Genomic DNA, 12,471 nt, shown 5'->3' with positions numbered 1-12,471 from the left:
GGTACGTAAACAGGGGCCAGGGCCACCCCGCTCATGCACAACAATACTGATGATCATTGACGACGTGCTAAAAATAGCAAAACTAACACTAATCCCCCACTCCCCCCAACCTCTTCCCACTGCCCCGAATCTGAAATAACAGAGTCAACACCAGACCAGTGGCCAACAGATTAAGACTGTCAGACGAACAGGTCTTTAGAGCTTTTTACCTGGCAACGGCGATAATGCTGATTTGAGTGGGTGGGGTCGAAAGGGGGTTGAACTGTAAATTGATAGCCGTCCGCTGCCGCTCCGTTCTCAACCTGTGTGACACACTCAGGTCTGCTGCTTCTTGTTTACATTATTTCACTCTTCGTTTTTCATACCTCGCGGAAATGGGGAAATGAACTATTTCTATACCAAACAAAGCCTGGGAGTAGAGCTAGATTTCTGAAGTGAGATGTGTTGAGCATTTAAACGTTCACTGGTTTTCTCAAGCTCTACACGTTAGCTTCGAAATTCGCTTTTCTGTGCACACGCATGCACACAAACAACTCTCTCTTCGTATATCTGCATAACTCACGCAAAAATACGCTACATCCCTTTATCAACAGCTGTATGTTATTAATGTTTATGTTCGTCCTTTACAATATTCATGTTGATGCGCGTGCTTGAGGATGAGTGTGCTTGCTCGCGACGCGTTTACAGCATATATGTGTGAGTTTTGCATGTGAACACGTTTCTACAGTCAGACCAGCCACACACACACAAAAATGCATTTGAAACATGTACACACACTTAGTCTCTCTCTCTCACACACAGTGTCTCGCGCGCACACATTCAGACGTGTCACAATAACCGTCAACCCTCACGGAGCTAGGAGGATCGAGTGGTTGGGGGTAAATAAGGCAAACACAACAGGCATACGGGCATAGTGCACGCGTCTTTAGACTTACAGCTCTTTCAATGCCTGTGGGCGAGGCTTCCCCAAGTGATCAGGTGCAGGACCCGTTTTGGGACTCTCCTTCCTTCCCACACGGTAGTCTCGCAGGTTTCTTTGTAGTTTGTTTTCTACCATTCAGTAAAGTGCTCCGTGTACGAAATGTGCTGGGTGCGACGGATGGTGTCGCTGTGAGTGTTGAGGGGTCACTGTCGGTTTTTCTCGCGTTATACATCTGCTACACTTTGCTGCCGTTTCTGTTTAACGTCTTTGCTTCGACTTTTCCAACCTTCGTTTTAAAATTACTTCTGTCTTTCTTCCTAAAGTGCTGATGTTCGGCTGTGTTTACGGGGTCAAAGTTTGTTATTTTTTCACACTTTAAGTCTTTAGCGATTACCAACTAAAAAGACAGAGAGAATGCAATAAAAATACCCGTGCCACTGTAACTTGTTTAAAACCATCTGCATTTATCTACTGAGGTTGATGCTGAAGCAAGAACACATCTAGCTGACAGACCTTAATTTCTCTTTACGTGAAAGCTAATTTTCTTTTTTTTTAAAAAAAAAAAAAAAGAACGACAACGAAAAGGAAGAAACTCACAGATGTAGAGTACTTTGACAGAAAAGTGCCGACAATGACCTCAGCAGCACGTGTATACGATCCCACCAGCTCCATACACTTGCCTCAGCAATGTCAGTTGTGCTCAGCTCTGCCCTACCCACTGGCTTTTCGATGGCGTTTTAAGAGCCTGTTTCTAATTAATTCCGACACTTTAAATGCACTTTGGACTCTAATGAAGTGCACTGACCGCCAATGGTTAAAACAAAGACTGAGAAATATTTAACAACCTTACAGTCTCTGGGACTAAAAGCAAATGCGGCATCCATTCATTTGTCTTGTTCTAGGAGGTAAGTCGATGGTACATCATGTTGATATTATTTCTTTCACTTATTCTCTAGACGGGAACGGTTGGTCTTGAAAAGGAATATTTGGCAGGTCAGTTTGTGTTCACATCGTTGCGCACGTTTTGCACTCGTATAATGACTAGTCATCCATGAAACACCTGTTGCTCCCACGTCAAGTGACGTGCATACGTTATACATTCTTCTTAAGTCAGCGACGACTCCAGCGAAATTGTGCAACGCTGAAACTTTAGAAATGTGTGAGGGGAGTGTCTTGAATATTATCAGAACCTTTCGTAAAGTACGTTTATGCCAACAATTTTTCCGTAACAAGCACAAGTGGGAAACTGACCACAGTGCTGTGTATTTACTCAACAATACGGCCCCGCAGTGCCACATATTTGTTGACAAATGCTTCGTCGTTGGTATGTCACAAGTACAGTATAACAACGATCAGAATAACAAAATCTTAGCCAGGCCATCTGTTGGCCCCACCGATCTTGGCCAAGCGAAGCCAAAACTTTTCTAAGCTATCGCTGGAGGGTCTCAGAGGCCAAATATAAGCACTAAAGTAAAGTAAACCCTCAAATGTCTAACGTTTGAAATGTGGTAACAAGAACTGTAAATGAGCTTTGAATGCTTTTCTGGCAAGCTATTTGAAAGTATACCGAACGTGTAATGTCATGTGTAGCTTGTATAATGTGGTAGATTGACCAGTGTTTGGATACTTGTTGCTCATTTATCATAAATATGCTCCAATGACCAAACTATTATGTATTTAAAGGAGACATGAGTGTTAAAAAACAGACAATGATTTGCCTTATTTTTATTTGTCATGTCTCCTCATGTTAGAGAAGCTTTCTCGATGTGCTGGATATTTTTGTCCTCCGAAGTAAATACAAGGCATATATTTTGCGCAATAAAAACCCAAGTACTGACTTGTTGAATATCCAAACAAACCCATGACAATGACAAAATTGCAGCTATTTTAGAAACGGATCTCAACTTTCAGCCCTTTATATGAAAATATTTTTCACATCAGCGTTTTGCCACTGTATGTGTGCGGATATAAACTAAAAGGCAGCCGATCTTTATATTCATAAAGAAATGCAAGAGGCTTTAGTTTAGGAAATAGAACGCACACGCTTAGGGCGCGGCTTCGTCGTGATTAAAGACATGGAAGGTATGTTTGTTTTGTGTGACTTAAAGGAGTTGCACCGAGTTGGATAAATGTGCACAAAGAGATATAAATAAGGACTTGGCTCTCCAAAGCACAGACATCCCTAAACAGTGTAGGCGTGGCTTAGAAAGCCAGACCGACATAGAGGCAGAACTGGGGGCGACGTCACAGAAGTACTTCATGCCTGGGGAAAAGTGAGGCGACAAGAGGGAGCTGGAACTGAGATGTAATCTTGGTCTAGCTTGGGACTATTTTCAGAGACCACTCTCTAGGGCCGAATCAGTCGTTCGCTGCTGTCGCCTAATTCCCCAGAAGGGTGACATTTCTCTTCCTAGCCGCACGTGCGTGTCCGCGATTGTGAGAGAGTGACAGAGAGGAAGAAAGACATTGCAGTGCTTACTTGCCTTCATTTTGTGGTCATAGTTAACTGTCTCGCAAAATCATTTTGAGTATAATGAATCATACAGGAACTGATCAGTTAGAAAAAAAGAAACTAAGAACACGAGTCGTGAAAATCATTTTGTGGAATCACGTTGGGGTGCGCGTTTCACGATGAATAGTGGAGTTAGTCTCGGGAGGGCCGTGTCTCTGCTTGTCACACTATGAATAACGCCTACAGATGTTTCTAGTGTTTTCACTGGGATAGGCTCTGTTGTCACTGTTGTAATAAACATTTTGCTAGCCTGTATCTTAAAGGCATTTATTTCAAACTTACTCTTGTTTCAGGTTACGATGAAAAAGAAAGCCTGGTGCTTGTTGCCTTACTGGCATGAATTTGAGCAGGATATGGCATAGCTGCACTGCCCGTTGATCTAAGGGAATGACTCCCCAATTCTGCATCATTTACAATATCAGAGAGTGAATTTCAGCTAAACCTTGAGGGACCCGTCTTACATACACGATCAAGATGGCGGCGTGGGCCAGCCTGTCCGGATATTTATATTTCAAGCCCGGAGGGGGCGGTGAGTTGGAGTTTTACCAGCTAATTTCAAAGTCTGAGACACTTGAAGCACAACTCTCTAACTTCCCTCTCTACTAGAAGGAACGCAATCGATTTTATGTTGACCTGAAATGAGTGCTTAGGCCATGGCTTGCATCTTGTCTTCAGAGTTCCGCGTCCCTCTGTCCTCTCTTTCTCTTTTTTTTTCTCTTTTTCTCTCTCTCACACACGCACGCCTTGTCGCTGTCCTCCTGTTTACATTTTCTCTTTCTCTCCCATACTCTGATATACTGCTACTTTCTGGGGTGAGAGAGGAGAGAACAAAATTGTATGTATTCAAATAAATCGTCAAAATATCACGAAAGACATTGCTTCTTAACGCTCTTGGAAAAAAAGCCTGCCATTAAAGCATATTCTCGATTTTGCTTCTGGATGTACAACAGCATTAAGCAGGCTGAAGGCGAAAAAGAAGCTGTGGTGCGTGCTGGACGAGAACAAGTGTCAGGTGGTGTACCACAAGTCCGAGGACGACGCCCGTTGCAAACCTCCGCTGGGCAGCATCGAGCTTCGCGGAGCCGCCATCACACTCGACCTTGACAACCAGAACCAGTTTGTCATTATGTGAGTCTTTAATCTGATTGGCAGATAGACGACTTTTTCGTTTCTCTATTGCTCTCTATTGTTCATCGAGATAATTTTTTTCTTTCCTTCATGTTCCCATCATCTGTCGTTTCCTCGTATCGTCTTTCTATCTCCCTTAGGTTTGGCGCGCATCTGTAGAGAAAACTCTGCGGTCAGGTGAAATATCACAGACACTGTTGACACGTCAATGACAATCAGTAACATTTACAGCTGTCATTGTCTACATTAGGCAAACGACAGTGGTAATAGCAACAGCAGAACGCACCGCCACATCTCCGTCCAGCAAGTTTCTTGGGGCACCTTTGCGAACATTCTACTGGTCAGGGTCAGAGCGGTTGTTTGTGAGAAGTGTACAATTAGGCAGAAACATATGAGAATGCTGTACATACGCAGATGTCCGTTATTATCAAAGGTAAAGAAAGTTAAGTGTCTATTTGCCGTAGAGCATGTGGAAAACAGAGCCCAACGCTGTCTTCCCGCCCCCCATTTATCTTCCATGATAAATCAGGTACTCGCCACTTCTGTGGGGGCAGACGGAATTATCCAGTCTTCAGCTCGATAAAGTCTTGAACTTTTGACATTCTCCTCCCAAGACTGGAGCACAAACCACGAGGCTACTGGAAATTCCCTCCTCTATATCTTATAATTAATATCTCTACATATCTTCCCGCTTTAGTGGTATTATAAGCACGGTGCGCGTCTCAGTTTGTGTGAGCGAGTTAAGTCCAAACTTGTCCTTTCATTCACTTCATGTTCAGATCAATGACAACATTTTTTTCTGTTTTCTTGAGGACATGAAAGATTTAAGTGCTTGATAAATATACTGCAAAGTTAGCTCAGTCTTAGGAACAGAGTGGTCGCATAAGAGACCAAGTAGCTGACAGGGCTCAACATCGTGATCTGTCCTTTTGCTAGTAGCAGCAGCGTGGTGTCCCTAGATTAGCTGTAAACGATAGGAGATAGCTGAGAGGCTTAGTAACGGCATGTAGCGACCCTACTGTTGTTATGTGTTATGTGGCTGGCTGCGGGAGTGTACTGATGAGTGCGTCTGTGAACGTAAGGTCTGTGTGGGTGGTTCATTGGCATAAGGTGTGTGTGTGCGCGCGCTCGTACGTGTCCTTTGATTTGAAGCGAGATATAAATAAAGAGCAAACATGCAAAACAACGAACAGGATATTGCTAAACATTTTTTTACATAAACTTATTTGTCTCGGACTTCTCTGTCTTACGTTTTCATACCCTCTTGAGTCTCGCCGTCGTCATCGCGACCAGAAACATGTCCCACAGGTGGCAGAATAAATCCCTCTTTATAGCGAGAAGGAGGTTTGGTGTCTTTTTGATGCCTAAGGGAATCCAAACGAATATCCGCTTGTTCAGTACCGAGGGAGAATATCGATTGCAAACTGCACCTGTGACTTTACATAAGAGGACGTTGAGGGCCGTAATAGTGTAGAGAACAAATCCTAAAGTTCTCAGTCATGTTTTCAATCATATTTACAATGATTCAGTAGTATGTTGCTACACATTATTGAACAAAAAAGAAAGTTTATCACAACTTTGAGTGCGTATGTTTGTTTGCATGCTATTTTAATGTGTGCATGTGTGCATTTAGTTTGTGTTGTTTTGTTGCGTTGTTTTCTTCTACGAACGCTCAGACAGGAACTCCAAAGGCCTTGACAAAGTCTGCTGTGCGCTGTAAACACCATAGGGATCCCAACATCTTTTCCTTCATTGGTATGCCTTCAGGCATTGTTTTTGTGGGTTGGACAGTGCTGCAGAGAAAGTGGGCCACTGTTATTGGGGCTGAATATCAGTAGTATTTGCAGAACATTTGTCGTGTAGGCCCACTCGCCCTTAAAAATGTATGGGAACTCGTAGGTGTGGAAAACAGACAAAAACTCCGGTGCAGCCCAATAATTAAGGGTGGCCCTGTTATGTGTCTGTGTTGCGAAAGTATTGCATTGACGCTATGGTGTATTCAAAAACCCGGATAACATGCTCTTGTCAGCGGCGTGGCAGGCTACACACAGGTTGTAGAGTACCACCCCGCCCTTCTCGAGCCCGCTGCTGTAGCCCCGAAAATCAGCATGAGAGGTTCATTCTACACCCTTTTGCGAATATGCTGCTATATTAGTCTAAAGAAAATCAGAGTGAGAAGACAACAGCTAATTATACGCCCTTGACGAAGATGCTACTGCAATTAGTTTAGAAATTTGGGATTAGAGACATTTTATTAGAATTTTATATAATTTATAAAATGAAGTTACGAAGTTAAGCCTGTGCGGTTTCTTAAGTGTTGTCACTTTTTGGACGAATGAAAATAGATTAAATATTCTGCCCACACTTGCCCGATTTACTAGCTTACACATATTTTACATATTACAAGAGCACCGATGTTTCCTCTTCATGCCGCACATTTCTAATTATGAGGATGCAATGATTAATTATAAAAAGTACACTGTACAACAGAAAAGTCTCGACGGCGTAATAGGGTTTTCTAAATTTGTTGTTTATTGTTCTTAGTAGTGACGAATATCAGTTCTGAGTACATGTATCATTATGTGGGATGTATATCTCGTCAGTTTAATCTTTTCCTTTGTTTTTCTCGTGCTACACAATTTTAACGGAGACAACATCATATGCAGTTTAAAATATCACACATGTTCTTGATGGAGTTAAATGAAATGGGAGTGCTGTAAGGCAAATGGCTTAAAGAGCAGTAAACAATCTTCTTTAATTCTAGTCAACAACTTTGTTATTAGCTCTGGCTTCTAGATGAGTTATAATAAGCAGAAGATGGAAAAGGAAGAAAACCCCAATAATAAACACAAGCTGTTTCCATTCCTGAAAGCACCAGGTGGTTGATAATTTCCGACTGCTTTCTTAGTCTCGTGTTGTGCGATGAATACACAGCTGTGTAGCCTCGTTTTCATCGATTTACTCTCGCGGTCCTGCATAACATTTTGATCGCTTTGTGCTCTAAGGTGTGTGTTTTGGGGGTTTTCTTTTTTAGGATTGCATCTTAATGTCTTGTTACTGTTGTCTTTCCTTTTTTTGCTTTATTTTTTTATTTTTTCTAAAAGTATGTTGGCTTCTTTAATTTTCAGAAATTGTCCAGTGCAATGGCGTTAAATAGAAAAAAAATTCAGATGATTCATTTTAAAAACTCTTAGCTACTGCGAAAGGGCTAGGCTGACTCTGCTCCCACGACTACAAGAAAACGGAACCAAGCCCCCTCAGCATTTTGTCTTACACACACTCTTTCTCTCTTTTTCACCTCAACCTCACTGTCCGAAGACATTTCAATCTCCCAATATTAGATTTTTTGGTAGCCATAGTTGAAAGATGTACGATTAGTTCCTTCTGCTCCCTGCCCACTACGAAGTCCAACAAGGGGATGCAACCGAGCAGTACCACAGAGTATTTACCTACGGTCGACCCGGGCTATAGAAGCCTTCAGAGATAGAGATTTACCCAGGCCGCAGCCTTCTAGAAAACCAAGACCATTTGCATGACCAGCTGATTGATTGGTCTAAGCTAAACCAACTTCCCGTCTAGAAGTACGTGCCAAATGGTGTGTCGGTACGATGGGTCGCAAGCCATCAGGGACTTCAACTTCCAGGATACTATCCTCCGACACGGGTCACCTTGCACGGCAAACGCAGGGAGCATGAAATGAGCTATAGAGAAGAGAAGCCAATGGAAAAGGTAGACTAGAAAAAGGAGACAGGAGGAGAAAGACCGGCGTAGGAAGAAGATAGGAAAGATTTAAAAAAAACCAGGTTAAAAGGGAAGTAGGTGTCGGAAAAGAATAGATGAAAGTTCCGAGAAGAGAGAGAGAAAAGAATAGTAGAAGAGAAAAGGGGGAGCTTGCTCAGTCATCCAGCTGGGTGTTCACTCCTGCTACGAGAAGTCGGGCCCACTGAGCCACGAATTCTGCGGGACATTCGAAAGACGTAGTGCGAGCTGATCAATAAAGTTAGACAGAGAAGTGTTTGCTGTTGAACTTGTTGTGGAAATAGACCATGATGCTTCAGATATGTCAGCGAAGAAGACCTTGCTACACCTGGAACACTTAATCTCGCATTTAAGGTGTGTCATATACAGCCAGCAGCCTTCAGCTGTCGTGTGGTCTGCATAAACAAACAGATTTTATCTGCTCTTCCATCTGCAGTTTAGTTTGTGATAGTAGTAAGGTATTCCCACATGTTGGTTTACATTCGTGTGTTCTTGGATGATTGCAATGTGTTTGCAGTCTGAATGCGACACGTAGCTTGCTTTGCTTCTTAATTGACATCTTGCAGACACATGGGGCTTCTGCTATGTCTGTTTTTCTTTACCAGCAACAGAAAATAATGCTGATAAAGCCAATCCAGAGATTTTCCTTTGGGCTTTGCTAAATATTTCTACATTGGTAAAAGGAGAATGCATAATAAACTAGTCCAGACACATACTCTCTTGGCGCTCTAAAACAATCGCTCCTGTATGTAGAGTAAGTTACACAATTCAGAAATGCAAGCAACATACAACATCAATGAGACAGAAGATTTAATGTACAGATCACTGATCACTGATCAGAAAACCCAAAATGAATTTGTGTGTGTGTGTGTAGGGGAGGGGGAGAAGATAGAAGAGTTAGCAGCTCGGTAATAGATGTGTTTTCTTTTACATAAATCTGTTAAAATGCTTAGTGGGTTTTTGCCGAAAGATTTGTCAATAATACTCACGCTGTTTTTGTTTTATTTTTTCCTCATACCTTCGATTTATCGCCTCATAATTCACAATAAATATTCATTTCTTATACTTTATCAAAAAAGACAAAACATTACAAAAAAGACCCAACTGCGTAAAGTGTACTTGTAGTTTGTTCACGAGTCCAGTTAATTTTAAAAAGTGACTACTTCACCAACTACTTACTTGACTTTCCAACCTTTGACATCCTTACTGCATCTAGCAAATTATCTATTCATTGTTTGTTTCAGCGTGGACGGCAAAGAGGCCTACTTAACAGCTGAAAACCATGAGTCGATGATGATCTGGCTAATGGCTCTGCAGGTGAGACACACCTTCATTAGCTTGTGCCTTACTTGATTTGTAACAGTGATTTTGGGGACGAATGTAGAAATGTTAAGGCAGGCGATTGTGCAGTGTTCAACTTCAACCAGGTGCGAAGCTTTGTGCTTGGTGTAGAAGGGGAGGGCAAAATTGGTGTTTTACCGCCGACTTGGCAACTAATATGCTTGGTCTTAAAGGAGGATGAATGTGTCAGTGGCGGGGCATTATTAAATAACAGGCCTGCGTGTAAGGCTGCATTTTTTGCTGAGTAGAAAGGCTGGGGTGTTGTTACTTAACCAAATTTTGTTATTGCCTTCGCTGACGCAACATTTGTTTCTCTGTTTTGATGTATAAAGACTGCCTTTGTTGTTGTTCTCTGAGGTATAAAGTCGTAGAAGCTGTCATTCCGTCACACGTGTTTGTTAACATTGTGCTTATCTGCAGAACTCTGATTCCGTTAATTATTTCCGTTACCATGGTGGCATTGAGATAAAATACTATTTTTCTATCTGCTTAAACGATATTTTCTGCTCGTTTGATCATCATATCAGATGAATACTTTACGAACGGCAGTATGGGAACAGAGTTTATTAAAATGGATCTGTCCCACACGCAATAAATATTTACAGAATCGAAGCTGTCCACATTCACTTTTCACAACAGATCTGTGTTGAATCGTTTACACACCTGTTCACTAGATCTGTGTTGAACTGTTTGCACACCTGTTCACAACATATCTGTGTTGAACCGTTTACACACCTCTTCACAATATATCTGTGTTTTATCGTTGTCTATGCTGCTATTGGCAGTAGAATAAAGCTGTTGCATTTCTACAACTGGAGTAGAAGTTGGAGGTCGCTACTTCAGCAGTCGTGTAATAGCGAAACTGAATGCGTGGCTGTTGTCTTTTTGTTAAAATTTCTTTTTGCGCTTCATAACGCTGATTGATGTTTAGAATGTATTTTACCTCGTACATTTTAGTGCATGGACATAATATATGAATTGTGGGAGGTTTTTCAATTTATTTAACTGGTTGATGACAGATGCTTTCGGTCAGGGATTTTTGCTCTTCGTAGCAATCGATAAGCCATGTTAAGGCCTGACGAGACGGAGGAACACGGTGGGGAGGGGGATGTACCCAGGCACACAGTTGTAAATGATACCCAAACATTGTGCACTTTTTTGTCATTAAAAAAATTTCTTTAAATTTAAGAATGTTTAGGGGAATAATCACGGCATTAAACTCGATGAGGTCGAGTTTCAAGAGAACATTGTGCTATACCCACGCTTAGGGGCACTTTAAGAAACATTGAAAGAGTACCCGTCACATTTTTATATTTATTACAAAATTCCAGTTGGACAGACATAGTGAGTTAAAAGTGTATACAAAAAGAGGGTTGAGGAAAGCGTGGGACTGACACATGGACCACTTTGAGAACAGGGGCTCGTCGAGGGAGTGGGGTCGACCCTAGCACTGCAGAGGGGTTTATAAAAAAAAAGTTTTTCTTTTCTTAAAAATTGGCAACTATTATGTTGCTGCACCGGGGAGGACTAGTCTGAGCTTATAGCCACAGTGTCATGCCTCTTACTCATAATAAAATTTTAAAGCCATTTCTGTGGTTTATATAATCAATGGTCCCACATAATCCTGTCAAAGAGCGTTACACACTTGATGCATTTAGCTATACAGAATGCTGATGATCTGGCTTCTGTCGGGGCCAGTCTCAGACATCAGACCCATGCATTCTCATCAAACTTGGTGTGTACATGCGCAGAAATATAACTATAAATTTACTACAGTCATCACTAACATACAAATTGGCCTGTATACGCTCTAGCAGTCTAGCAGTACAGAATGCATATGGGTCCCATAGAAAGTATATGAGACCTATGTCCTTTGACAAGGGACCCATGTATTTTGGGCATTCTGTGTTGTTAGGGCGCTGCGTTCTTGGAAGGGACATGATGAACAATTTAAACATTACGAATACTGTATGTAGTAACTCTCTTTGCAAAGGAAAGCTCAAGAAAAGACAATTTTAAGCTTTAATTTAAATACACGTACCCGAACAAACCCACTTTTGTAGGGGTGAGATTTCACATTTCCTTCACCTGTCTTGCATAATAATCCACTACCGACCCTGGTACTGATTTTCTACATTACCTAAAGAAAGAAAAAAGAATATCAAGGACCTTTGCTTGTGGCGTTTCACTCGTTTGTTATTTTAATTTTTGAGGGAGGATGGATGATTGTGGCAGTTTTAAACCTTGGTTTAATAGTGCGAGTTCTTAACAGGGGACTAAGAAACGAAGAAATCCATTTAGTCACCCTCTCGGCAGAAGGGGTTGTTTTCTTTCCATTTGGTTTTGCTGAGCGAGGAATATCTGCAATGTATATAGTGAAGTTGAGCCTATGTTGTGCGCACTTAACCTCTTGTTCAGTTCATTGTCGATATCGCGTTATTTAACATAGATAATGGAAATCGACGTATTCGAAATAACACAACTATTTGGCAAAACCTGATTTACGATGACAATTTAATGCAAGAGACCCATGCAAGTGACTTACTCGTCTGCTCGTGCTGGCTCTCGGCAGCCCTGGACATGTTCCTCATTTAGCTGCACAATCATACACCAGCTGTCAAGTAAACATCGAGAATAAAAACCAGCCACGGACTTCTGTTTTGTTGTGACTTGCCACTGGCTTTATTAAGGTTGGTGTTTCGGCTACAGTGCAGCCTATTTAGTCATATAGCGTAAAAGCACTCTGTCGTGTTAAAAAAAAAAACAACCTCAATGTTGCTTATAAACTAGTTAAATTTCTACTGCCTAG

At 41.7% G+C, this 12,471-nt stretch overlaps 1 protein-coding gene across 10 annotated transcripts in view; it reads left to right on the top strand.

Annotated features, from left to right (window-relative positions):
- Positions 1-12,471, top strand: part of LOC112576362 — a 67,999-nt gene that overhangs the window by 18,735 nt on the left and 36,793 nt on the right. For 8 of the 10 annotated variants that reach the window (XM_025258749.1, XM_025258751.1, XM_025258748.1 and 5 more), the window contains exons 2-4: positions 3,728-3,963; positions 4,385-4,562; positions 9,566-9,638. In XM_025258749.1, coding sequence (XP_025114534.1) covers positions 3,909-3,963; positions 4,385-4,562; positions 9,566-9,638 — 306 coding nt within the window. In that variant the 5' untranslated portion in view covers positions 3,728-3,908. Of the gene's footprint in view, positions 1-1,611; positions 1,828-3,203; positions 3,343-3,727; positions 3,964-4,384; positions 4,563-9,565; positions 9,639-12,471 lie in introns of those variants that run through there. The other 2 variants (XM_025258746.1, XM_025258747.1) reach the window with 2 other exon arrangements.

Source organism: Pomacea canaliculata, linkage group LG11, assembly GCF_003073045.1.
Source record: "Pomacea canaliculata isolate SZHN2017 linkage group LG11, ASM307304v1, whole genome shotgun sequence".
Lineage (NCBI taxonomy): Eukaryota > Metazoa > Mollusca > Gastropoda > Architaenioglossa > Ampullariidae > Pomacea > Pomacea canaliculata.
The sequence above is the reverse complement of the archived record's forward strand: the minus strand, read 5'-3'. Positions and strand labels throughout refer to the sequence as shown.